At 32.3% G+C, this 25,647-nt stretch overlaps 5 protein-coding genes across 12 annotated transcripts; 2 read left to right on the top strand and 3 right to left on the bottom strand.

Moving 5' to 3' along the window:
- Positions 1 to 1,724: 1,724 nt before the first annotated feature.
- LOC141456451 (P2R1A-PPP2R2A-interacting phosphatase regulator 1) lies at positions 1,725 to 5,295 on the bottom strand. Of its 3 annotated transcripts, none has more exons than XM_074132478.1 (6): positions 5,102 to 5,295; positions 4,283 to 4,513; positions 3,959 to 4,199; positions 3,031 to 3,227; positions 2,581 to 2,709; positions 1,725 to 2,049 (listed from the first exon to the last, which is right to left on the bottom strand). In XM_074132478.1, exons 2-6 carry the CDS (start codon positions 4,414 to 4,416, stop codon positions 1,953 to 1,955), a joined length of 798 nt encoding a protein of 265 aa, XP_073988579.1. In that variant the 5' UTR covers positions 4,417 to 4,513; positions 5,102 to 5,295; the 3' UTR covers positions 1,725 to 1,952. The 3 variants fall into 3 exon arrangements, with proteins under 3 accessions (XP_073988579.1, XP_073988578.1, XP_073988577.1); XM_074132477.1 differs by having other exon boundaries at positions 4,283 to 4,562; XM_074132476.1 differs by lacking the exon at positions 5,102 to 5,295 and having other exon boundaries at positions 4,283 to 5,069.
- Positions 5,296 to 5,357: 62 nt separating this feature from the next.
- On the top strand, positions 5,358 to 8,033 carry Ccm3 (programmed cell death protein 10 Ccm3). The gene is made up of 5 exons (XM_074132484.1): positions 5,358 to 5,613; positions 5,685 to 5,862; positions 5,962 to 6,094; positions 6,187 to 6,351; positions 7,673 to 8,033. Exons 1-5 carry the CDS (start codon positions 5,542 to 5,544, stop codon positions 7,755 to 7,757), a joined length of 633 nt encoding a protein of 210 aa, XP_073988585.1. The 5' UTR covers positions 5,358 to 5,541; the 3' UTR covers positions 7,758 to 8,033.
- On the bottom strand, positions 6,932 to 15,841 carry LOC141456444 (scoloptoxin SSD14-like). 5 transcript variants are annotated; one of them, XM_074132460.1, is made up of 11 exons: positions 15,683 to 15,841; positions 14,478 to 14,598; positions 13,068 to 13,288; positions 12,755 to 12,953; positions 12,467 to 12,667; positions 11,257 to 11,491; positions 10,225 to 10,418; positions 9,071 to 9,311; positions 8,759 to 8,872; positions 8,059 to 8,204; positions 6,932 to 7,378 (listed from the first exon to the last, which is right to left on the bottom strand). In XM_074132460.1, exons 1-10 carry the CDS (start codon positions 15,735 to 15,737, stop codon positions 8,061 to 8,063), a joined length of 1,725 nt encoding a protein of 574 aa, XP_073988561.1. In that variant the 5' UTR covers positions 15,738 to 15,841; the 3' UTR covers positions 6,932 to 7,378; positions 8,059 to 8,060. The 5 variants fall into 5 exon arrangements, 4 of the variants coding, with proteins under 4 accessions (XP_073988561.1, XP_073988560.1, XP_073988563.1 ...); XM_074132459.1 differs by having other exon boundaries at positions 14,478 to 14,674; positions 15,683 to 15,830; XM_074132462.1 differs by having other exon boundaries at positions 14,482 to 14,598; positions 15,683 to 15,705.
- A 292-nt stretch (positions 15,842 to 16,133) lies between these two features.
- Positions 16,134 to 19,535, top strand: LOC141456459 (protein transport protein Sec61 subunit beta-like). The gene is made up of 4 exons (XM_074132488.1): positions 16,134 to 16,294; positions 16,798 to 16,898; positions 18,257 to 18,355; positions 19,150 to 19,535. The coding sequence occupies exons 1-4, from the start codon at positions 16,292 to 16,294 to the stop codon at positions 19,235 to 19,237; spliced, it is 291 nt and encodes a 96-aa protein (XP_073988589.1). The 5' UTR covers positions 16,134 to 16,291; the 3' UTR covers positions 19,238 to 19,535.
- Catsup (zinc transporter catecholamines up) lies at positions 19,284 to 25,481 on the bottom strand. 2 transcript variants are annotated; one of them, XR_012459767.1, is made up of 5 exons: positions 24,615 to 25,481; positions 23,164 to 23,363; positions 23,001 to 23,076; positions 22,180 to 22,446; positions 19,284 to 20,390 (listed from the first exon to the last, which is right to left on the bottom strand). XR_012459767.1 is itself a non-coding variant. In XM_074132470.1 (4 exons), exons 1-4 carry the CDS (start codon positions 25,312 to 25,314, stop codon positions 22,271 to 22,273), a joined length of 1,152 nt encoding a protein of 383 aa, XP_073988571.1. In that variant the 5' UTR covers positions 25,315 to 25,480; the 3' UTR covers positions 21,114 to 22,270. The 2 variants fall into 2 exon arrangements, 1 of the variants encoding a protein (XP_073988571.1); XM_074132470.1 differs by lacking the exon at positions 19,284 to 20,390 and having other exon boundaries at positions 21,114 to 22,446; positions 24,615 to 25,480.
- Positions 25,482 to 25,647: the final 166 nt, after the last annotated feature.

Below are 25,647 nucleotides of genomic sequence, written 5' to 3' on the forward strand. Positions count from 1 at the left end.
TAAAATGAGTAGCCGTTTGGCACACTGGCTAAAGAATCGTAGCAAAACCGTAAATCATGCTGAACAATATACTTACAACATATGAATACAAGAAAATGCATAAATAATTACAATGGTGGTGCTTTCCTAGGGCAAACGATGAGCTTAAAGTAGACAGTCAAGCTTTGCGCTGTCGCTTGTCGCAAATTGGCTGCACGACATAACTTTTAGAAAAAGCACCTCCAACAATGTAGATTTCCCCAGATCATTTATATCACGTATTATCTAAGTAGTAGTTTCCCCATTTGGCATTTTATCAAAGTGCAAAAAATGAGAAGAGACCTGTAAGGATAACAGTTTCGAAACCAAGCCGCACACATTAAGCAAGCCAATGTAAGAATCACGTTTAAAATGCCAAAGCGCTGCTCGTGGTGATACGATATTTTTTCTACGACACAAAAATATTTTCAAAGAATTAGTAATAAACATCTAGAGTGGACCGAGGTCATCGCTAAAACAAAACAATCTCAAAAATAAGTAGAACATCTTTAGTTATTTACTAAGTACGACCTGTAGGGGACGGACTATTCCTGCAAACAAGGCAAAAACAGGATTTTTTATTAATACTGGGCAACTGCTCTGCAGAACTGGCCTTTAAGGGTTATTTAAAGCAACGTCATCACACGAAATCAGGGATTTCTTAAGGAAAGAATTAACCATTTTATAGGGTTACCAATTTTCCAAATGAATATCCGGGATCTTATAATTTTATAGCCGTAGATCGCTTTAGCCTGTTCGATCATTTGGATGAACATTGCAAAGGTTTGTTTAGGATGACACAGAAGCTATATTCCGCAATGATAATTATGTTATAGTATATTATATAATGCCAATAGCTTTAAACCGTAACTGTCAAGTAGATGAGTCTTACTCGGACATCAATTCTGAGCTTTAAGCCCTTCTTCCTGAGCAGGTATTTGAAAATCAGCGAAACTAGTTATAATTCAATGAAAATTTGTTTTTTAATTAAAGGCAAATTAATTTGGAGGGCACAAGAGAACCAAAAATGAATGAAAGGTATGATATCCAGTTAAAAAATGATTTAAGAAAACATGGTGGGATATAGCATTATGAAGAATTGATGCACTCGATAGGGAGATACGGGAAAGAAACGCATTTCTGGACTAATCTAATGAGGAAATCCTTATTTTGGGAAAGCTAGAAAACTGATTCTCCTATAAATTTATTGGTGCCCGGAATTTTTCTTAGCGCACCGATCTCTGAACGTAGTTTTCTCGTTAGAGATAATACTGTTATTCAGGAATTAAGCTGGATGCAGCAATGTCAAGTATGTTTGCAAAAAATAAATAAAAAAGATTTAAAAAAAAATCATAGAGGGGATATATAACCTCTGGATCCATACCCAATCCCTCTAAGTGGATCATATACCCACTGATGCAATAAACTCATGATTATACTCTTTGCCTACTCAAGTTATAGTCGCAAACTCGTTTTATCCCTGGATAGCACTCTAAATTTATTAATAAAAATTAATTAATAACAATTTTGATATGCTTTTTCGTTGGCATTTTCATCACAATCATTTTCAAATTGAATCTGCTACAGAAAAATAAGAGAAATCAAAAAATAAAAATAAAATGCGCATTTCCCTTTTCTCATTACGAGATTGTGTGTTTAGATATATATATATAAAAAAAAGCTGTTCACTTTTTGAAAAAATGGAGAAAAAACAAGATATCTGAACTTCTTATTTGGCAATATTCATTAACTATTCCTAAATTAAACTGGGAACGTATTTCATACATACAAATAACCTCTTTTTCATAGAGTTTCTAAATATTGTACACATATTTTTTATATATACATCTAAATAATGTATATACACAAAGACTAGAGTTCGCTCATTAAATTTCATGTTTATTTATTTATATGTGTAGAAAAGAAGAACTATATCAATCCGGCTTAGCAATATGACCACAGTTTTCAGCAGGAAGTTTGTCAAAACCAGCTAGTGGATCTGAAGTTCTATTTGGTACGAGTGGTTCACATCTAGGAAAAAAAAGAAAATAAAAATAATTGAATTGCAAATGAAGCGGAATCATAGAAAATTATTATACAAAAAGAACCTATTCAAGATCTTGTTCACATTGACATAGTTTTCAATCTAAAGGGCCAACTCATTCAAAACATAAATCAGCGGCCCTTCAATATATTCAAGCTAAACCATTAACAAAATTTTTGTGTTTGGTACTAAAACATTTTTATCTGAAAACCTTACTACTACCTAGAATTTCTAACGTTATTTCCGCTAATAACAGCAGGATAACTGTAGAAAACGCGTCATGTGACAGCGCGTTCTAAGGGTAAATTTCAGGAAGTATATATTTTATTGTAACCTTATTTTTATTTTTATTAAATAAATTTATTTCTACAAGTTTTTTTATTGCTCAGATAGGACCTTCTTATTTTAGCCCGAGCTAGCTTTATAGATTACATGTTTGATATAAACAACTTCATTATATTCAGTAGCCGATTCCTCTCGGACGAGGAACAACTGTAATAGTATAAAAATTGCATTACCTAGAGGATTGCTGAATAGCCATACTACCGAAGCGTTTTGCAGGTGGTTCATTATCTTCTAATTCAAATTTTCTTTTCACTGAATTGCCCAATGGTGATGGTCTCATGGCGATAGGACTCTGACTTCTCCTATATAAATTAATTTAATTATTATTAAACTTTTAATTGAAGTACATTATTGAAGTTACATTATTCGACAGTAATTGAGGCAACTGTGGTTGGTTTGGACGAATTAGTGATACTGCAGTTCAGTCTGACTTGATATTGAAATCCATCGTTTTCATAGCCTCCTCAAATGTGATGAACGTTAATTAATATTAATATTCCGCTGGAACTGTAAAGCTACGTTAGGTTATACATATAGTATTTAACTACTGATACCACTAAACGAAAAAAATAAGTAAATAGATATAAAGAGAGACAGAGAGGGGTAAAAACAAGAATACAAACCTTGTCGCGAACTTTCGTGTAGGGCTTGGTGAAAGGTTCGTTTTGAACACTCCTGGAGATAATCGAAGGGGAACAGAAGTAGATCTTGTAGGTGAAGGAGTAGAACGAAATGGAGCGACAGGAGCGCATCCTGAATTTGGCAGCGACAAATGAAGAGGATCCAGTAATTTACCTTTTGTCAATGGTTCACCATCAATCTAGAAAAGAAATAATACTTATTTGTTTCGCTTGCTTCTTGACTTTATCTTGTTTTTTTATGTTTTAAACTCTCAAGTGCAATTTTGAAAAATATAGTTTCCGATAAGCTATCTCTCACGCTTTTTGAATAATTTAATAGAACGCTCTGAATTTCCTTTTTTGGATATCTCAATTGTTTGAAGCAGTACCTCGTAATCGATGGCGGTATTTAACTAAATTACTGCCTACTATAATTCCATGAAGAATATAATAACTGTATAATAGCTTTATAAACAACATAGCCTACTTTTATTTTCTTAAATAAACGAAATAGATAAATTAAGGAATATACTATATTTTAATTATTGATAGATTGTAGATTAAAGAGGAATTGCTTTATTAAAACGCAAAACCAATACGCCCTAAAGATCAAATGATCCTTTAATATGTGTCTGCTCGTAGAATTTAGGTGTTTGGAAAGAAGCAGAAATGTGAATAGCTGTTTGATGATGTGCTAGAAATAGCATATGAGAACGCAACACCCAAGTAGTCGCGCATCATCTAGTTCCGCAGGTATTTAAGTATGTAGGATAATTATCAAGGGTTTTTAGGCTGGGGTAACGACAGGAACGCCGAGATCCCTGAACTTACAGCCACTACAATTCCTTCAGAAATTATTTTAATTTACAGCTTTCAAAATACAAATTATCAGTTTTTAAGCTCCAGTTTAATGTACTTATAAAGTGCTAACCTTGGTTGGCTCGGTGACTAGGGTGAGATCTTCCCAGGACTGTGACATAACCATTGCAGAATTTAATTCTCTTTCGTGGGCAGCTTCCCTACCCAGTAAATCTACACTCTCCTCGCGCCTCAACTGATTCACTCTAGGTGTAAGTTTTGGGGACGATGGGCCGGACAGTGGGCTGCAACTAGCACTGAATCGCCTCATTCGTGGTACTGCAGAGGAAACTTGATTCAAAGTTGTTGGTTCCCTAAAAAATGTTACCAATAAATAAAATAAATCATAAATTCTAAAATACTTCACAGTTTTCCAAAGAAATAACTAAAACCTTACCTTACTGTATGGGATGTTGTTTGAGAAGCCATTATTTTATTTAATTCATTAATCATTGGCGCACTACTAGATCTTTTCAAAACGGCCGGAGGATTATCAACATCCATTTTTACAGTTGTGTTTATTGTAGCCATTATAAACAAAAAAAATTAATAAACATTCCGCCGGTCCCTCTTTCAAATGCATTGCAACAAAATGGTATGTAGTAAGGCGTCTGTTGTAATAGCTACGCTATTTTAAAGAAAAGAGACGGCCGAAATAATTTTACAACACATTCCATCTACATTCCGTAAAAAAAAAATCTCGGAAAATGAAATGTAGACACATAAACATTAAGATGGTGCCAACCATCTGACTTACTAATGGAATGAAGGTTCACTTCCTTGGATGATGCAAAGAATAAGGACAGAATAACTTGTTTTAATTTTAATCTTAGTAAAATTAATTTTCAATTACCTATTTACTTCTCAAAAAATCAAAATAAAATGTAATAACATAGAAACTTTAGCATGGAAACTTTAACATATTGAGAGAATCCCCAAATTAGGTTATGTAAAAAAGTACAAATTAGTATTAATTTTAAATTAAATAATCCTTTTGTTTTTATTAATTGTCGCAAGTTTAGGTTTTAGTATATTATTGATTTCCTGAGAATTAGATAAAATTTATTAATAGTTTTTTTTAAAGAAATTAAATTATAATATTGAACTTCATTTTTAACTTAAAGAAATTAGTATATTGCAAACTAAAAATTTTGTTAACCAAACAGCTAACATACATTTCAACTAGGAGAAATTTTTGTAATATATGAACTTTTACCTAAACACGTTGGCTGCATTGTAACATTCAACATTTAAAAGTTATCAGATCTGAAAGCTTAACAATGGATACACTCAAAGTACCATAGTAGTTCATGTTCTTACTATACAGATGTTCAAGACATTAAATTTTTCTTATTACATTTTTGTCTTATAATTTTGGAATTCAAGGAAATTTAAAAAATATGAAGTAGAGATAAAAAAAAAATATATAAACCCTACCTCACTTAAACTAATAATCTAGCCCCCTCTCTAAAGTGACAGTCGTCTGACATCAGCTGATAGTTAACTGTAGTGCTCCCTTCCTGTTAAAAGTTAAGATTGAGACTAAGGAATTACTAGGAAAAAAACGTAAAATTTTTCAAGAAACTCCAGCAGGAGATTTTACTTCTGTTAAAAAAAAATTGATTGACTATTACTTATTAACAAAACACTACAAAAATGACAATGGGAGATGAGACACCAGTTACCTCTCTCATTATGCCAGTACTGATTCGCCCAATATTATCTCAGGTTTTAAAAATATTTGTTTCAGCCTTTTCAAAGATTTTATTTTAAACTCACTATGATATTTTTAATTTAAGCTTGAAAGAAGGGATATAGTAGCATCACAGACTTTAAGAGCTGCACTATCCAAAGTGGAAGCTGTCCATCCGGGATTTACCTATGATTTTGTGGTTGGGATAATGAGGCAGGGCGAATTGAGTGTAAATATGAATGAAAGCATGCTGCGACTTCAAGGGGCAGCCACCGACACTGATGGTATTTTTAAACAAAGAAAACATTCATTATTACTAAATTAATTCATTTATTTCATTAGAATATATAGTTTATAGTTTAATTAAATCCCACTTATTTCAGCTGTAGAGTATAGACTGACAAGATCAGAAGATGCATTTCAAGAATTAAACAGAAAGTCAGCCGCATTGAAAAAGATTCTTAGCAGAATACCAGATGAAATTACAGATAGAAAAACATTTCTTGAAACAATCAAGTAAATTTTCTTGAATTAGATTTTATGTAGTTTTATTGGTCAATATAATTATTTCTTAATGAGATAATTCTCATTTTAATAAATTTAATTAGGGAGATAGCTAGTGCCATAAAAAAATTATTGGATGCAGTAAACGATGTAGCAGGGTTTATCCCTGGTCCAACTGGAAAGCAGGCTTTAGAGCAAAGGAAAAGGGAGTTTGTCAAGTTTTCTAAGCGTTTCAGTAATACTCTTAAAGATTACTTCAAGGAAGGCCAGTAAGTTGTTTTATGTTCATAATTATTTGGTTTATGCATAATTTAAACGAATACCAAACTTCTTGTTTTCTTTAGGCTGAAATATTGGTCTTAAAATTGAAAGTAATGTGCACGCAACAAAAGAGAAGGAACTTAGTTGATTTTGTTCCAATCTAATGGAAGATTGAGGCCTTATAATCCATTCCTTGCCACGACCGTATATATTATTTGAATTTTATCTTATTACTAAATTGTTACCAGCTGTGACCACGGGTTAACCGAATTATTTTGTCATCTAAATAATTGCTGTTTGTTAAACCACCAAATTCAGTAATCTTTTGAAGTGAATATATGATTTTCTTCTTTTACGAGAGTACTTAAATATTTAAACTGTCTTGAACCAAATTTATCGCTGTTCCCCTAATATTTCTAGTACTCTTGTATATTCGTCTGCTCATCATTAATTTGCCCAATGTAGTTTGGCCCTATCCATTTCCTCAAACTCTTCTGCCGCACGACTTTTGATCGCGCTGATTGAAACAAATCATTTGTGTTTGTGAGATGATGTAACGCTTAATTCTAGAGTTCTAGAGCTACTTGGTAGGTAGGGAATCATACAGAAAGAACGCCACCACAAGAAGAAATACGGACAAGATTGGAAGACAAACCATTCGTTAAACAAAACAAAATATAAAATTGTAATTTATAAATTTTTTTCAATTACAATTTTAAAAGTAAACATAAATCTTTGTTTACAGAGTAAATCATAAAATTAAGCCCACAGCGTATTAAAAATTAATTGTTATTACACTTTTATTTTATTTACAAAAACCCAATGAGATTACACTGTTTATTTGCAATATACCGTTTTTATTGGTGCAATAATTGATTTCGGAGTTTTTCTCTCGGTAAATAAAACCATTTAAGAGACAATGAAAAACAAGATTATTTATCTTCATTAAACAAGGAAAAGCAAATTGTTAAACTTCATCTTCGCCGCATCTCTCTCGTTAGATTTTTATAATAAAATGATTGGTTGTTTGATCGTCTGAAAACAATATTTTGACTCAATAAATGAACTAGATTTTATATTCTCTTAAGCTGTATTTTGCTAACACTAAAATACTAAAAGTATTAAAACCATGTACTTCTATAGAATCACAGATTTAGGGGGTTTCTTTGACAATCGCATCCTTCTCAGGTGACGCAACTATATAATTTTTCTAGGAATTTTTTTTTCGCGCATTTCTGAGAATAGATGACTTGAAATAAATCTTCGCTATAAAAATAGACCATATAATGTGTAGTGTTAGTAAAAATTAAGTTTGTTTGTTTTTTTCAGAGGCAATGCTGTATTTGTAAGTGCACTGTACCTGATACATCAGACAAATATGATTATGGTCACAGTTAAAAGTAAATGTGAATAATTAATAAAAATGCATTCTACTTAGATTGTTTACGAAAGGCCATCAAAAAATAGAATAATATATTAAGTATTAAAAAAAGATATGTGACAATACTGATCCAATCTTAAACATATGTCGATCATTTACCTAAGTATTTTTATTTGTACATATTAAATATTATGTAATAATGTATTTTATGCATATCTTTTGCCTTAATTTGTATATTGTATATAAAATATGTTTTAAAATTAGTAAAAAATTGATAAAAAGAAGAAATAAAAATTATTATATTAAGAATTATTAAAGTTTAATCGCCTCTTACCATTAAATGCCAGATGTACTGCCACCACGTCTGTAATCGTAAATAGCCCGCACTCCGCCATTCCGCTGTTCAATAGCAGTTACACTGGAATGTGGGCTTTGCTTTTTTACTTTATGACCAGCTTTGATCAGGCCATCTACAACAGACTTTACCCAAATTGCTGATTTACTCTTGGCATCAAACTTAATATACTATGTATATAAAACAAGTCAACAGACAACCTTTTAATTAAAATATCAAGCAACTATTACTATTAAAATGAAAACCATCTTGGAGGGTAAGACAATTCTTCCTCTCAGCCCAGCTGTTACTGTTAACAGCAGAAAGATTTGTGAAATTTAACCTTTTTAGATTACATTTGGATTTAATTACCTAAATTTTTTCGTAAAATGAGAAACAATCTTTTGATATAAACCAAAATAAATATTAAATATTTATACCAAACAAAATGATTAACAAAAAAATTAGTCTAAAAAAACGGGCATGATTAGATTCCACGAGTGTTTGCTAGAAAGTATTTGTCACTGCGGCCACAGATCGTGGCTTTTGAGGCACGAGCCTAAGATTTAAATACAAAGAACTATCCCTCAAGATGATATATAGTTCAAGATTAACTTGTAAGTTTAGATTGCGAAATAGCTATTAATCTACTGAAAAAAAAAATTATGCTATGAAAATGATTAATACTATCAAATGTTACCTTTGGTATACCATACTCGAACTTTAAAACCATCGGGATAAGCTGATGGTGAACTCTAGGAATGTCTACGGACTGCTTAATCGTTTGCTGCAGCCAGAGATTGTTAATAATTACCTGGGAAATATTAAATTACGGATTAAGCCAAGTTTAAGAGATATTTCTTTTAAAAAAATATTGGATTCTGTATTAAGAACAAAAAATAAGAGACGCTTCAGGGTTTCATAAATCAACGGTTTAATCCCAAAGAATAGACTTCTAAATTTCTCTAGATCAATATAAAGTATATAAGTGCAAAATAATCACTAGCTTTACTTGGGCAGTAGCTGAGGTAATATGAGTTCCGCCGGCTGCGCCTACAACTAATCTTGCCTCTTTGTTTGGTCCAACTATAACTGAAGGGCACGAAGAACTCAATGGTCTTTTGCCGCCGGCAATAAAATTTGATGGAGACGGCGGCAGGCCAAATGAATTGACAATTTCCGGGGCACAAAAGTCGTCCATTTCATTATTTAGTATAATACCTGTGCTTGATGAAGCCAGCAAAGAGCCAAATCTGAAAATTAGAAAAGAAAAAATCCTGAAATTATTTCAGCAAAGAGAAGTCAAAATGTTTTATGCAGAGAATGAAAGAGCATCTACTTAAATAAAATAATAATTGTATTTCAACCAACTATCAGAGCGCCCACTTTAATGATACTACATTGTTCAAGGAAGAAAGATGTCAGAGCTCCCCCAAAATATCTCTAAACATTAAGTTCTCTTAAAAAAAGTTTTAAACCTAATATTAAGTCCAACAATCGTTAATACTAAGTTCAAAAATACACTTGTCAGCTACCTAGATGCACTCCCAGTTGGCTTATATTATTCTTACTCGGAATTTTGATTTAACATTTAAGACTCTTTATAACTTTTATACAAACGAACAGTATAACGTAACGGTCCTCTAGAGGAGAGCTTAACCTAAGAACCCTATTTTAATTAAGTTCCTTAGAAAAATTGTTCAAAGAAAAGTAATACATTTACAACTCTACTCTAATAAATATACAACTCCTTAACAAAAACTTATAGTATTAAAAATTAGGTATAAGAGCAGAAGACAGAAGAAGGTACATAAATCAGCTAGTACCCACTATTTCATCAGTATTTATTAATATCATTTATGTAATTGTACTACATTAAATTTTCATTGATATTTTTTAGAATTTATTAGCTGTCACAGACTCTTATACTGGCCTTTTTTTATCTATAAAATATTTTTTGTTTGTAGTTCAAGAGACTCGCTTCATTTAATTTAGATTGATTTTAAAGGGAAGTATACAATGAGTAGAGGTTGTTTAACAACTTGGAGCCATTTTTCACGAATTCCCAAAAAAAAAAATCCAAGAAAACGGAATGAAATAAATATTCAATTTTGTACGCTATCTTTTAAATGTTTTAAAATAAAAATTGGTATAATTTTTAGTTACAATGTGTTTATAGTACTTGTTGCACACACAGCGTCTCCATTTGGGGCCAAAACAACTACATTAATTGTTCCATTATCGTTTGGTACAAAATATCTTCCACCATACTTAGTACAATTATTGTTTGTACGAGATACCATTCCCACTTTTCTTCTAACATCTTTGATATAATCTTCAGATGTCATCTGAGTCATTACCTGTTAACAAGAAATATGAGAAATTCTCGAACTTTAATAAATATAGGACACAATAAAAGAGGATTAAAAGAGAAGAGCACTAGGCTGTTAAAAACAGCGTTTTTTACGTTTTTTGTTTCTTAAATCCCCATTTCATTTACAGTTTACTGCGTTAAGTGGTCAAATTGGGAGTAAATTATGGCCAGTATGCTCCGTAACTCAATTTTTAAATCTTAACAAGCTTTACAGAACACACTATTGATTATGTTACTAATCGCTGATTTAGGGTCCAGATCAAATTTGTGACACAATTATGTAATTATGATAGAAGGTACTTTCAGAAGCTCCTGATAAAGGCCATTTACGTTTCCCGAAACCTAGAATACTTTCCCCACGTAAAATAATTTCTTCTAGTGGGATTACTAATGTCCCCTTGTAATTATGACGAGAAAATGCCCTCTACTACCGATTATTATTTTTATTATTATTTTCTAATCCTCTAAGTATACATTTCACTCTTATTTGTTGAAAAATATGATTGGAGTCCATAATGCTAGATAATAAAGTTGATTCTAATTTGGGTATACGATTGGTTCCCTCCATCAATACTTCTAGAAATTAATTATTATTTTATAAATTCTGTTCACGTCTGAGATCTATGGCAAAGAATTGTTTTGGAGGTAAACATTCACTCTCTGGACTATAAGTCAGGAGTTGCAGAAAATTATAGACTATGTTTCCAGGAGTAGGCTAAATAAGCTTACAGACCAATTTTGAATAGTAAGTCAACATTTTGTTAAACTTTAAAAATTTTAAAATTGTATCTTTTGTTAAACCCTGGAAATTTGTAGAAGCTTACTTTACTCAAGTCCATGTATTGTGGATCTCCTAATTCTGTACGAAATCCGTAAGCATATTTGAATGACTCAACGATTCGAATTATATTATATAAATTTGGTTTTGGATCTTGATTCAGTTGGTTTTCCAAAATAGTTAGTATTAATGAAAGCACTATGCCTGAACCAGGCGGTGGCATCGTGTAGAGGGTGTATCCTCCTTTTAAATGATTCACTATAGGTGGTAACCATCGAGCCCTAAAGAGAGAGAAAAAAATAAGAATTACTTTCTCTTACTACTGGTAAAATTTTAAAATTAGTTTTCACTAGTAATACAAGTAACGAGGTTTTTTTGAATCAGAAACATTTTTGAAAAATGGACTATTTGTGAGTAACATACGTAATTTGTTAGTTTTGTGATTTTCAAAGAAAAACTTGTATTGTCTGGACTGTAAGGCAGGGATTTACGGAAAGTAGCTCCGCTCCAAGCCCGAGTTTTTTGGACCCAACCTCTGTCAGCTATTCTTACGGACATCTCTCAACCTAAGTGGTTTAAGTTTTTGAGCTTTTAAATCTGTGAAGTAGTTAGAGATATCGTCACGTGACAAGTCCTGAACTTATACCCCTTTATAAGTCGCGATAGGCTCAGAAAATATCACCAAGGGCGTCCCGAGTGGATAGTTCCAACCCAAGTGCAGATTGCAATAGAAGAAGAGAAAACTGTATATTATGTTCTGTCTGATTGTGATGTAATTGCCAATTTTAGGTATAAGATCACTGGCACATGGAGTCCAAAGGAAATAAATCGCAAACACGAACGGAGAAAAAATTAGGACTTTTGTGCAAAAAAAAGAAGGTTTTTTCCCTGTAAGACCTACAAGAGGTCGACGTAGTAGATATTTTTGGCTTCAGCGCCTGGGAAAGGAAATAGAGGAAAATATGCAGCGTACAAGAAGAGTTGGACGCCCTAGGCAACGATAGGTTGATGGTGTCGGCTAGGACTTCAAGTACCCCCGCAATTGGAAAGCTGTCGCATTAAATAGAGAGGACTGGAGCGGAAGTGGATCGAGGGGGCCAAGGCCCATTGATGGGCTGTAGAGCCGAGCAAGAAGAAGAAAGTGTGTATGAGGTGCAATTTCTGCAAAGATCACATCCACTTTGAAGGGTTTTATTGTTTTTTAGATTCTACAGTTTATAAATAACGGCTTGTAGAAGGAAAAAAATATACATAACTGATATTTGATAAGATCTTGTTTGGTAATTATGGCTCCAAGACTCTTTAAATCATGTACAAATTTTTCTGTAAGCACTCCATTATATAGAGCCATTGCACCGTCTGGACAGTTAGCCACTTCTATAAATGTTTTTGCTAGACTTGGCATTCTCAATTTATCACCAACTTTGGGTAAATTACCGTTTGGTGCCAGTAGATTCCTGAAAAAAATAAAAATAAAATAAAAAATCTCATAAAAATAGTTATTCCTATTTTCTTCCATATATTTTCAGAATTATCTTAATTACCTAAGTGTTGGGCTGCGATTAATTAAGCGTGCCATACCGCTATCGGAAAATGCTTTTGCAAGCCTATGATTTACTGGCACCCCATCCAAGCACATATTAATTGCTGGTTCAAACAAATCCTTCCAGGGTAATTTGCCAAATCTCTTATGCGCTTCCCAATAACCCATTAGCTCTCCCGGTACAGCCACGGATAAGCAGCCTATCGGGCGCACAGTCAGACATATTAGGTTGAAACGATTTTAATTCATAATAAACAATAAATGAATAAGTGTACACAAAAGAAAGAAGATATTTTAGGAAATTTTGAAGGAACCTGTAGATGCCAGGTCTGGATCTCCAGAATACATGTTCTTATCTGCAGCTAATGGAGCACTTTCCCTTGCGTCTAATGCGAACGCTTTTCCAGTTTCCTTTTGATAAATAGTCATGAAAACTCCTCCACCAATGCCCATGTTTTGCATACCAGTTAGCCCTTCACATAATAATGAAGCTATTACTGCGTCAACTGCTGAACCGCCCTTCTCCAATATTCGCCTAAAATTGAACGAAGAAAAAATTAATTAATAAGAAGCAATTGTAATTCTGCGAGAGGAATAGCTAATAGTTTATTCCATACCAAACTCAAAATTTTCAAAGAGAGGGTCTCATTATTTTAATTAATTAATTTATTATTATTTCTAAATATTTCATAAAACATCTAACATGTAATAAATTAACAATTATCACACACACAAAAAAAAATAAACATAATAAATTTTACAGTTTTAGTTTTCAGCTGGTTTTCCAGAATGAAATGCACGCTACTTCATTTGGGTTGAAGGCCTTTTGGTCAGTTCGTCAAGTTCTGAGCTATCCCTATCCTAAAAAGAGGATGCCCACCCTAGAGCTAACAAGGGAAGTGGTGCCCACCCTGGTAATCTAGGAACTGTAGTTATTTAGACCGGTGTACATGAGTAAGATGTACTTATTGTTTAAATTAGGTATGTGACTGAAGAGAGCGCCCTCTTCTTATAGATCTGAATTTAGTTTTACCCTTCCTTCGTGATTTTCTATTCAAGGACTAGAATAAGGTTTTCCTATATGTCGTTTTCCGCAGGGGAGCAGTCGGGTAGGATTGAGCGTGAGCTCAGTTAGAGCCCGTATTATATGTCTTTCCGACTAGCATCTGCAGGTCATTGTAAAAGACCACTCCTTTGAGTGAAATCTTGCTAGTAACTGGCTCCGGTCTCTTCCAGAGGAGGAAGATATCGACTCAATTTGGTCCTATCCCTTTTATACAGAACAGAAAACATCTCCACATGGTTTAACTGAATTAAGTCAAAGCCCACTTGACCTGTAGAATTCAGTATGGTTCCGTTGTAGTGTTGACATATGATACCTTTAGCATTTCAAGATCCAAGAAGATGAGAATCATCGGAATTCTGTTAGCATTATATTGAGTGTGTCATTGCAGGCCTCATAAAACAAAGGAAAGTAAACGAGGTGATTACTTAGGATTCTCAAACTATACAGTCTCACGTAGAGTTTTTATAAAAGTACAAATTGAATACTCATGATGGTCAGTAATTCACAAAAAAAAGAAGAGAAAATAGTGCTTCGCTAACATTAAATTAAGTTCAACATTTCTAAAAGGTTTTTTTTTTTTACAATAACGATAATGAATAATAATATTTACTAACTTATTGACTTAATTCGAGATAAAAAGTATGACTTAAAAACTTACCTACCAATGGCAGAACAAGGTTCAGTATTTGTAACAACAGCTGCACTCTTATAAACGCCTTCGACAGAATTTGACACGGGCAAAGGATCATTTTCGTCAGGAAAGTCTAACATTCCTCGCACTAGAATAATAATCCCACTTAACATCCAATATGTAAGTGATATAAGGGGCCTAGTTTCCAGCGTAATACTTGCCATCTAGGGCCGAAGTAAGTTTTAAGTAACCCATATGTCTGTTATTCTCTTATGTATGTAAATGTCGACAGTTGTTTACTATCATATTATTTTATAATACGAACTATTTTATTATATAGTTACTATTAATTATAATTATTGTAAATTTAATTAATGCACTTTATCTTCCGTAAGATATTGTTACTTTATAGAAACAAATGAATGATAGTGAATGACTCTTTAGGAGCTAAATCTTACTGTCGGTTCTTTATCTACCTAGAACTTCCTTGGGGAGCCAGGTTTTATTAATTTTGGAGAGAAATTGTTACAACTTTTGGGAAGCGTTAGACGATCCATCTGTATACTATGGGAACAGTAAGTATTTTACAAGTACGGGATATCAGTGAGACGCTAAGATTCTTCAAGTCTAAAACTTAAAAGGTAGGTAGTAGGCACTGCGAAACCATGGGAAACACGGACGCAACTTAAATAATAACCCTAAGAGGAGTGGAAAGCTTTATCATAATTTTATTTGCCCATTTAATAACCAAACTCAAGCAGTTCCACTTATTCACTTTCTATGGGGATAAGAATAATTCAGTCCATGATGAAAGCTATATTATTACTTGTTAGGCCCGGTGACACGCAAGAAACCTTTTTCTAAAATGAAATTTTAGTTTTATTTTTTCTTTTTTTTTACTCTATATATATTGTAATATTAATTTAGCAGCAACTCAGAGGAGAAATGTTTGTTTTATTAATTTATGTACTTTTTGCTGTCCTTAAGGGATGTCCCAGGATATTAATAAACGTATTTCTTTCTTTCTATTCTGAAGACATTACTAAATCATTGAATAAATTTATCAGTACATTGGCCAATGGTCACACTAAAATCCACACCAGAGAAGATCGCTTGTTATATACATTAATAGTAAAGCATTTAAAAAAAGTATACACATTTGTCCCCTCAAATCTACAGATTTACAAACTTTTAATTAATCTAATCTAAGAAATGGAACAAAGAATACTCACCATACGATCGGCTCTGTTTTTTTACAGAACTTAAATTTTTAGATCCATAGCTCATCCATACGAATTTAAAGTTTGATACCACTTTGTAGAGTTTTGGAAAATTAGTCTTTTTAAAATAATTTAACCTTTCCCGCCATATGTTTCAAAACAAATTTATTTTAAGAGTGACAAGCTTACGTAACTATTTTTTTTAAAATAAATAAATAAATTACTGCTATATATATTATTTCAATTTGCTCTGTTTATTTTTTCAAAAAATCAATGAAGAAGAAAAGGCTACAAGTAATTTTTTAGTAATACATGTATAGACAATTAATTTTCTGTTAATAAATTACTAAGATGACTCTTAACTAAAAAAATATTTTTAACGTGAAGAACATGCTAGAATGTCCATTTTTAATAGTTACTGTTCACTTTGATTTGTTTCTAAAAAAAAAAAAAATCTTTTGAAATGTGTCACCAACACTAAATAGGTTATGTTACCTTTCCTAACACGGAGCAGAGTTGACGTGGATTTGTTGATACTTTCGGATTGACTCCATTAACCATTTCTTTGTCGCTGTACAATTGTACGTTGATCTAGTTTGTAGAGATTACTCTTTCGATAAAATGGTGAGTGAATTTTACTTATGTTTGCAGCAGCTTTTTACAGAATTTTATATGGGTTTATTTTAAATAACGTTTATTTAATTTGGATTTTATTTTCATCTTTTATTGTTTGCAAATATTTTTAAAAGATTTTTTCAATCTGTCTTTTTCCATAATAACGGTCTATTTTGAATGTTCTCTTAGAAATTATTTGAAGAAGTTAGCTCCGAGGATGTATTAAAAAAGTTAAATTATTTTGTTTTTAACTTAGCTATTAGAGTTACAAATTAGACAAAATTTTTAAGGTAGATTTTCTCAGCTAAGCAGGCCATTAAATTACTTCAAATAATTTCTTCCATCCCATTAACCGACAAGAATACAGAGTATAAATGAATACACCAACATTCTAGTAATTACAGAACAAAGAATATTATTACAGTTACGAATCTAAATTTTACAATTTCGCTTGTTTTTTTCTTCGACATTGATACAAAAAACTGTAATTTATTTTCTTATTATTTGCACAGCCCGCTGCACCTAGTTCGACAGCTGTTGGCTCAGGCAGCAGATCTCCAGCTAAAATGGCTGCGCCCAGGTCTTCCGCGGGAAGTGGTACTGTGAGGCAGAGGTATCTAATATAAATGAATATTATTAAATATAGTCGAGATTTGAAGAATAATTATTTAGTTGCTGCTGTAATTAAGTTTTTAGAAGAAGTCCTCGTGTTTATATTGTGCTCTAATGACCGAAATTGATTTGGGAGGTCTGTTGAGGAAGTTTTGTTATTAATGAAGTAAATTTGTTCTACCGTCTCTCGAATGTGAGGATAGTTTGCAGAATTCCATCCTCATGTACTTTCATGCACGAATAGAAAGATATTAATTGGCCAGAGTACTGTTGTACGACTCTTGCAATAACTACATGGAAAACCATTGAGAAAGGACCCCTCTTGAATTTTTCATGAGATAAAGTATTGCCATCAGGTTGATTTCCGATACAAAGAGGAATAGTTAAATCTAAACAGAAAGCTTTCGAGGTCCAAGACAAGGCCTTTATTCTTGGAAGTCATGTCGTTGGCACATAAAAGACGATATTTAATGGGAGAAGCTGAATTATGGAAGTTGAGTGATGCTTGTGGAAAAAATTATTCAAACTATTCTTACCCAAGTTTAATGGGCGTCCAGAACGTGAATGAGGATAAAAAATAGGACAGGTTAACCATTTTCGGGATGAAGCGAAGGCATCTTACCGATAAGCAATGCAAATATGCCTGTATCCTCCCTTAATAAAGCATATGGAAGAAATGTCAGAGGTGGACATGCATTCCTTTCTTTAGATCCTGCATATTGACAAAAGAAAAATTGTCTAAATCATATAATTAATTTGATTTAGATAAGTGTTAGCAACATATTTACATGTATCTTTTCATCCGTGTATATGAATTAAAGCGTATGTTGTATCGGTATGGCTTCCAAAACTTTACGCTTTGTGACCACCTTCCATTCACTCTGATGGTCAAATGTAAATGTAGCTTCATCTAAAATAATTATCTTACAATCAGTGTTTCTTCTATGAACGTGCTCCCTCATTAATATGCGCAACCACATTCGGCTCATTGTGCACCTACTAGAGCTAAAGATTTAAGGAGTACATTACTTATTGTTCTCCAAGGCCCATCTTCACACACCATTCCACTCACGCGTCTGAGTCCCCTAGTATTCAACAAACTTTGATTATGCTTTTGCCACACCCAACTTTCCACCTTTGTATGCGCAATTACCAGTCTCTGAATTGAAAAAGATTGAAATTCAAGACGTAGCGAGAAGATCAATGGTCATAAATTGCTGATAGTTCACTACCTGAGGTTATTCTGCTTAATATTGTTTCTCCGATTTAGTAAAGACCTTAATAGAGCGTTTTAAAGATAAATTTAAATGATAAAGTGCCCATGTTTCGCTACTCTAACAAAGTATTTTCTGTCTTCAGGAAAACAACTACTACAACCGCCGCCCGTAGTAGGCAAACTGCTGCAAACAGTGGAGGAATGTGGAGATTTTATACAGATGATTCTCCTGGAATAAAAGTGTTAGTATGATTGCAATTAAAATTGATTATTAAGCTAGTAAGATTAGTTGAAATTTATAAATTTTCTTTTCGAATGATTTATGCACCCTTAAAGAAAAACTAAAGCAAAAGCTCTTCTGGGCCAAGGCTACGAGGGTCTCCGAGGCACTAAATTGCTAGCTAAATAGAAGCTCACCATGTTGTTTTAGAACACTGAAGAAGCACTCGAATCGGCTTTCGCCAAATGCAGAAATTTTTTTGCAGGGATTACTTTCTTTCCATTAAAATTAACGCATGAAATGAGTATTAAAATATAATAGATTTTGTCCTACATAGCACCCATGTTTCCTTAGTAATATACTTAGCTTATTTTAAACAGGAAATGAAATCAATCAATACCGGGTCCGCCTTCAGCTCCTTAAATAGCATTGGATATGCTCCACATGTTTATAGTGGTTGTAAACTTGCCTCCATCAGCTGTTCTCTTTTTTGCTCCTGCTACGCCTTGGATGTAGATGTAGCAAAACATAGCCCTATAGGGGGGAAACATTTTCGGCCTAAACTTAGCTTTTACAAAAATTAAAAAAAAAAAAAAAAAAATGCAAATCATTGCACTAAGAGAAAGTTGTTTTTCACAACAATTGTTTATGTACTTGCCAAGTCCCTTTTAATTTACACCCAAAAAGCTTTGAACAGAAATCACCGAACTACAAATAAATTATCATTTTTCTTGATAAATTAAATTTTAGTACTGTAAGTTTAGACTCCGTATTTATAATTTTTTTTTTTTTTTTTTTTTTTTTTTGTAATTACAGAGGTCCAGTTCCTGTTCTAGTAATGTCATTACTCTTCATAGCATCAGTATTTATGCTGCACATTTGGGGTAAATACACCAGATCTTAATACAGCATTCCAAGTGTATGAATCCAAGCCGATACATTGTAAATAGAGAAAACTGAAATTTGTTATCAACAAGCATTTAAGTTAAAAAAATAATTTAAAAAAAAGTGGAAAGAACAAAAAATATCAATTTTTAAGTGATTTATACTATTTTATGTTCATAAACATTTAAGATTACCTATATATTGTAAAATGAGATAAATAACTTTTATATTATAAAATACAATTTGAAAAAAAGTCATAAAATTATCACATAAAATCAAGTAAATGTTTTCATTAAAGATGTATCTCTTTTTCTAGATTTATCATAATATATATTTACATCCTTAAAAAATCTTTATTGACTTCTGTTTGAAATTATTAATTCTGTATACATAAATATTTATATATATTCAATAATGTCAATATATCTAATGAGTCTGTCAAAGGCCAATTAACAAGTTTTACAATTTTCACTGAATAAGTTACATCTTAGCATTTGCAATCAAATCAACTGTAGCTGGTTGCATAAATTAGTTTAGGCTTGAGACAAATGCTGAACTCCTGGCATCACATCCTAAAGTAAGAAGTGGCTATTGAAACCGCACCTTTTTGTAAAGTCTAAGGTTTTGGAACCAGTTTTTCTTTGCTCTATCGTCTGGTCAATACACAGCGCAGATGTTGCAGTGAAATCAAACAGCAGCAGCGAATCTTTCCCTTCTTGTTCGTGTACGTTTGTATTTAAAGGTCCACTTAGACTAATAATCAAAAATGTGATCTGTCCAGAGAGCTAAGGTTATAGAAAATGCATCTTCTGAAAGTAGTTTACTCTGACGAGTTCATCAGAACAAACATAATCATACATCGAAAGTAAAAAGAAAATGTTTGTGACCAGCGACCATCCAGTCAAATGACAATCGAACATGTGAGAAACTGGGTTGTTGGTAATATATTTTCTTCATATGTTCTTACGACTGTTTCACACTTCAGCCCCCGAGGTCCATTGCTTTTTACGTTGTCCAGAAAAACAAAAGTTTGTGTGCTCTCCGATATTCTAGTCACTCCTTTGACTATATTTTTCAACATTACCGGTTACATCTCGAAATACTGATCAAATTTTTTTTTGGGTTTGCGTTGAAGGTTTTGAAATAACATATGGTCTTCCCCTTAATCGTTCCTGAAGCAAACATTTGGTTAAGGTGTTTAATTTTTTGTACATTGTCTATTAAAAAAACTGAATTAAAAAAAAAAAATTCATCTGTACATCTAAGTTTACTAGATAACAGAGTACAATTGTTCAATTTGCGCTCTTAGCACTACTGATGAATAGATCTTAGAGGGGAAAAAATATTACGACAGATGTTCGGGTTGAATAGGAATCGAGTGAAGGGTGTAGCCAAGAGATCTAAGACCTGGAGGATCGAATGTGTTCAACATAGCTACACTAGAATGGCACGGAGTTTGGCCTGAATGAGCAATTTTGAAATGCTAAGGAGGATGATAAGAGATCAAATATTTGGAACAAGGCTTGTCGGAGGTCCAAAGTTAGATGAGTAGATGGTGTGTTAAAAGATGATTAAATATCCACAACTGGGCTGTTGCAGCAGGAAGTTGATTTAATAGTGCAGCGCCATTGTTTTAACAGTTTTATGCACATCTCTGGTCTCAGAGGGTCAGAGGTCTTTCAATATAAATGAATAATTGCAACGTAATACAATGATAATAAAGGTCAGTTTCTAGACCTGGGTTAGGAAGATGTTTTTTGAGCCACTCGTGTCCTGCAAAAAAAAGTCACATTGTGTTGGCAATGTTAAGAGAAATTAAAAAAAAAAAATTGTCTATCGTGCAGAAAGACAATAAGAGTTTGTTGGAAACTTTCTTATAAATAATTATCAAAAAATACTTTTATTACTTTTAACTTTTATTTTATTTTTTAAATTGCAATGTAAAATAATAAAGTGATAAGATTCAATGTTCAAGCAATAGCATTCTGCTGACGAATCCCACACCTAATTATGTGTATTAAGACAGAATCTAACACAATTATGGTTATTTACAATTCTGTTTTATTTGAAAATAATAGAATTTTTACATTTATCTGGTTGTTCTGTGTTTAGAGCAACAGAATTGAAAAATATGTTCACTATATAACTGTGCTTGCTTTCACAAAAGAAGTTTAATTATTTCCTAACAGCAAATGAGCAGTTTTTAATTTCAAAAATTTTATTTGCACAATTTATACCATTTTAAATTTTAGTTACCTCTTTAATATTAGTATCACAGGCTGTAGATAATACATATTATAAATACATAATTACATTCTAGCCCATAAGAAAATTGTATAAACAATTAATTAACAAATTTTTGTGTTAAACAAAAAATTGAAACTCTAATTTTAGAAAGGTGTGATTATCCTTAATATTGGATAAAAAGTTTTAAGAAAATATTATTTGATATTTATTGACATTTATTTATTTTTCCTTGCCAATAGATAACATTCTCAACAATCAGACCTGCATTTTATTCTAACAGATAATAAAATGTGAACAATTATGGTTGTCTAAATTTGGCAAATCTTAGCTCATTACCCCTCACATTTTAGCCACCCAAATCTCTTAACGCTGACAAGGCAGCCAAAATATAATTTTTAGGTAGAAGAGGACTTTGTTTTATAGTAACTTCGCTTTGCACTTAAACGGAAAAAATGTTTTTTACACTTTTAATAAGAAACCTTCAAAATTGATGTTTACTTCTAACACTCCTTAATAAATAAAGTGTAGTTACTTAAAGAATAGATTGAAAATTCATATTATTAAGAAATGTTTGTCTTGTTTAAATTATAAACAAAAATTATAAGAAGTGTCTTCCAATTAAAAAATAGCACAAAATATATTTTAATCCTTTAATCTTATAGTCATTTAATATATATAAAAATATATTTACACAAAAAATTAAAAAATTCTTACCAACTTATGAGGTTTTGATTTTCTTTTCTCATAAATAATAAACACGGCAACTAGGATCAAACGAATATAATTCACTGCTTATGGGAGATAGTTATTCAAATGAGGCAATCAGCACCATCATATATACACCTAAGAGAAGTGCCAATATTTCTTTAATTGACTGCCACAATTTTGTGTCGGACAATAATTCTGGCAGAACTGATACTGTAGCTATATATATAAACCCTCCAGCCGTTAATGGTAATATCCATGCCGTAGCCATCTCATCTGGATAATTAAACAAACAAAAAACATTAAATCTCTTAAAAACAACAAAAAATGTGGTATGAAACAATCATATAACTTTCTTTTTTTACCGATCCATATTCTTACAGCTGTTACAATTTTCCGTGGAGTTTTAGCAACATATTCAACCATTAGTGGGTGACAAAGGAGTAGAATCCCAGAAATAGCTTATTAAAGCACCCTCCTTTAGAAATCACTCTAAATTAATTTTTATGAAAAACGTATCAAGCAAAACTAAGTATTTAAGTACATTTAGTTTAAAGAGTCCAGATCGATTGATTTTCGAGAAAACGGTGATAAACTGAAACAACAATGTAGGAATTCCGCACTTCCGAAAATATCCTTCCCTTCAAACTCAGAACTTAGGCAACTCATTAGGTATTCGTCAATATTACATATTAAGTATACGTTAAGTGATATATACATTGCTTGTGAGCATTCCATGGTTTAATGTTTCGCTATCTTCCCCTTTTTTCTTATTATATTCTTACAAAATGATTATTTATTACATTATTGCATACAGTTTTAAAACTTACCATAGCCTTCTGCCAATAAAGATACGACAGTTCCTGAAAGGGCACCAACAGCCGTCAGAAGTTGAAGATACATTGCCTGGAGAGTGATTATTTGAGTATAAAATATAATAAAGAAAATAATGTTGCAAAAAACAGTAAATGTACCCTTAAAAAATAAATGTACCTTTTTCCGAGAACACCCGGATTTGATGAGTATTGCAAAATCTCCGATTTCATGAGGAACTTCATGCAGAAGAATAGTTATTGTGGTAACTATACCAACATTCCTGCCCGCTAAATAAGAGGCGCCAATTGCCAAGCCGTCAGTGAAGTTGTGAGTTATATCAGCCGCAAGATTTAAATAGCCGGCAATCTTAATGTCATCTAAGGGGGATAAACAATAATTCATTAAAAGTAGTGTACAACTCGCTAGAAATGAAAAAAAGAATAGATATTTTTAGCTAATATTATAATATGATAGATCGTTGTTGATGGTCCATTGTTTTCGATTTGGGTCAACCTCTCTTCTCCATGGATTGAGCATTAGGAGCAGAATTTTGTTACTATTTTATACCATTGGATGTAAGATGAATTTATTAAGTGGTCTAAGCACATCATAAATCTTAAAAAATGCTTTTTTTTTCAAAAGGTCAGAAAAATAACGACAGCAATCATTTTAATTTTTCATCAAATGCCGAATTAGAATCTATGAATAAATTAAGGTCTAAATACTTAATCTATCCTTATTCTTATAACATTGTTAATGACTGAAGCAATAAATTTTCTAAAGTGACAAATGATAAAATAGTGATCACTGAATGGTACAATTTTGATAGAAAATGTCAAGATAAGAAAGGCCTTGATTGGCATTCTTCTACCATATCAATTTCATAGCCCCAAAACATTTCATTAAAAATTAATGTATCAAAAAATAACTATTGTAAAACTGGTATCTAAAACCAATCCTAAAATTAGAGAAATGATTAGAAAACATTCCATGTATAGTTTAAAATGTTAGTTAAAAAAATACTGCTTATTTTCTATCACTTTTTTTTTTACTATTTTATCATGTTTCTTTACAATTTAAAATGAAATAAATAATTTGTTCCAAGAATGATAGACAAACAGATTTACGGGAACTGACAGTGACAACTCCGTTTAAGGTTCTCCTTCTTCTTCTTCTTCTTGAACAATAGCGTTTCAGTCTAAGGCGATTCCCAGCAATTACCAGAGGGGGTCAGGTAGGTGAAGTTTTGTTTGAGCACATCCCAAGAATTATAGTACATACATTTCCAATCAGTTTCATTATGGTATTGTAAAGTTGAAGTTTCTTTTTCATTTCAAGATTAGATTGTTTGACGAACAACCGTTTGACAAGGTTGTTTCGATTTCAAGATGTGACGAGTTTCATAACATGAATGTTCCACGTCATAAGTCTGTTGATAATTAAACCGGCAGCGAATATTCGTCTGGTGGTGTATGAATGTGACATTAAAGTAAACAATCAGAAAGTTTGAAGCTATTCTTTTCTGACAATAAAAAATCCAAATTAAGTACTTTATAAAAACATAAAACACAAATCTTAGTAAGCTTTATGAAAGCGTATTTTTATGAAGCTTGTTATATTATACTTACTTCCAGATTCTTTTGCAGTTCTCTTTTGCCCAGATTTACTCTTTGAATCTGATTTGTGGTTTTTTTCACTGGGTGCCTTAGATGAATGTGAATGTCCATGTTCATTCTTCATTAAACGTACAAACTTCTCCACAAACAAGAAAATAAGTATACCGCTTAACACCCACAAACCTACGTTCATATCGTGTGAATGATCATGAGTATCCTCATGATCATGTTCCTGGTGAGTGCCTCCATGATTTTCATGAGTATGTCCAAGTAAGGCATGAGGAATGAGATGGAGAAAAGCATCTCCCAAAAGGCCACCGGCTGCAAAGCTCAGTAGTATCTTTAGCAATGGTTCTCGTTCTGAACTGTTATCTAAGGGGACCAGAAAGAGAATAAAAAATGGAGCTATACTAATCAACAGTGTAGAGCCCAGTGCATTAAACCACAAAGCATCACGATCAATTTTTCCAACTCCTACCGGTTTCTTTTGAATATCATCTTGATCATTCAGCGGAAGATTTGCTTCTCTGGAATATTTATAGGAAGGGTGTTCTTCTGAGTGTTGGTGAGAATGGCCATGTCCATCACCAGTGCACAATAAAGGAAAATTCAAAAATAACAAACTTAAGAAACACAGCAAAACTAAAAAATACAATGCCCGACAGTTTTTGAGTAGTGCATTATTGCAGCCACTTTCCACTTTAGGAAACATTTCTAAATCAATACGCAGGCACTTTGAAGCTACATCAGAATACAAGTCCGATACACCCTCGGCAAAAATTACTACGTGGATATGTTAATGTCTAAAGAGGGTAGCTTCAAGCTTCGCCTTTTTTTCCCTAATTGTTACTATCTATGCGCATGACAGCCAACCTTAAACACTGAAATAATTAAGAAATGTTAAGCTTTTTAGAAGTAAAAATGATGTTTCATATATTAATATCAATATTATTTTATAAAAGCAATAAAGAAGAACAAATTATATCAGTTAAGTCTAAGCTAAATTCTTTTAAAGCAAAAGGAAAATAAAATTAATTTAAAACTC

The sequence above is a fragment of the Rhodnius prolixus genome, unplaced genomic scaffold (assembly GCF_049639745.1).
Source record: "Rhodnius prolixus isolate KJV_2025 unplaced genomic scaffold, Rpr scaffold_4, whole genome shotgun sequence".
Lineage (NCBI taxonomy): Eukaryota > Metazoa > Arthropoda > Insecta > Hemiptera > Reduviidae > Rhodnius > Rhodnius prolixus.

What these genes read in the sequence shown, in the direction of transcription:
- LOC141456451 (XM_074132478.1), bottom strand. Translation starts at nt 4,416, where the DNA reads ATGGCTACAATAAACACAACTGTAAAAATGGATGTTGATAATCCTCCG. An exon ending in TAGTCACCGAGCCAACCAAG is followed by an intron (nt 3,228 to 3,958) that starts GTTAGCACTTTA and finishes TTTCTTTTCTAG; the next exon opens with ATTGATGGTGAACCATTGAC. An exon ending in GCTATTCAGCAATCCTCTAG is followed by an intron (nt 2,050 to 2,580) that starts GTAATGCAATTT and finishes TTTTTTTCCTAG; the next exon opens with ATGTGAACCACTCGTACCAA.
- Ccm3 (XM_074132484.1), top strand. Translation starts at nt 5,542, where the DNA reads ATGACAATGGGAGATGAGACACCAGTTACCTCTCTCATTATGCCAGTA. An exon ending in TTCGCCCAATATTATCTCAG is followed by an intron (nt 5,614 to 5,684) that starts GTTTTAAAAATA and finishes TTTTAATTTAAG; the next exon opens with CTTGAAAGAAGGGATATAGT. An exon ending in GGCAGCCACCGACACTGATG is followed by an intron (nt 5,863 to 5,961) that starts GTATTTTTAAAC and finishes CACTTATTTCAG; the next exon opens with CTGTAGAGTATAGACTGACA.
- LOC141456444 (XM_074132459.1), bottom strand. An exon ending in TCCAGACCTGGCATCTACAG is followed by an intron (nt 12,954 to 13,067) that starts GTTCCTTCAAAA and finishes TGCGCCCGATAG; the next exon opens with GCTGCTTATCCGTGGCTGTA. An exon ending in ACAAGTACTATAAACACATT is followed by an intron (nt 9,312 to 10,224) that starts GTAACTAAAAAT and finishes TCTAATTTTCAG; the next exon opens with ATTTGGCTCTTTGCTGGCTT.
- LOC141456459 (XM_074132488.1), top strand. An exon ending in AGTGGTACTGTGAGGCAGAG is followed by an intron (nt 16,899 to 18,256) that starts GTATCTAATATA and finishes TTCTGTCTTCAG; the next exon opens with GAAAACAACTACTACAACCG. An exon ending in GATTCTCCTGGAATAAAAGT is followed by an intron (nt 18,356 to 19,149) that starts GTTAGTATGATT and finishes TTGTAATTACAG; the next exon opens with AGGTCCAGTTCCTGTTCTAG.
- Catsup (XM_074132470.1), bottom strand. Translation starts at nt 25,314, where the DNA reads ATGTTTCCTAAAGTGGAAAGTGGCTGCAATAATGCACTACTCAAAAAC. An exon ending in CCGGGTGTTCTCGGAAAAAG is followed by an intron (nt 23,077 to 23,163) that starts GTACATTTATTT and finishes ATCACTCTCCAG; the next exon opens with GCAATGTATCTTCAACTTCT. An exon ending in TTTATTGGCAGAAGGCTATG is followed by an intron (nt 22,447 to 23,000) that starts GTAAGTTTTAAA and finishes TTAATTATCCAG; the next exon opens with ATGAGATGGCTACGGCATGG.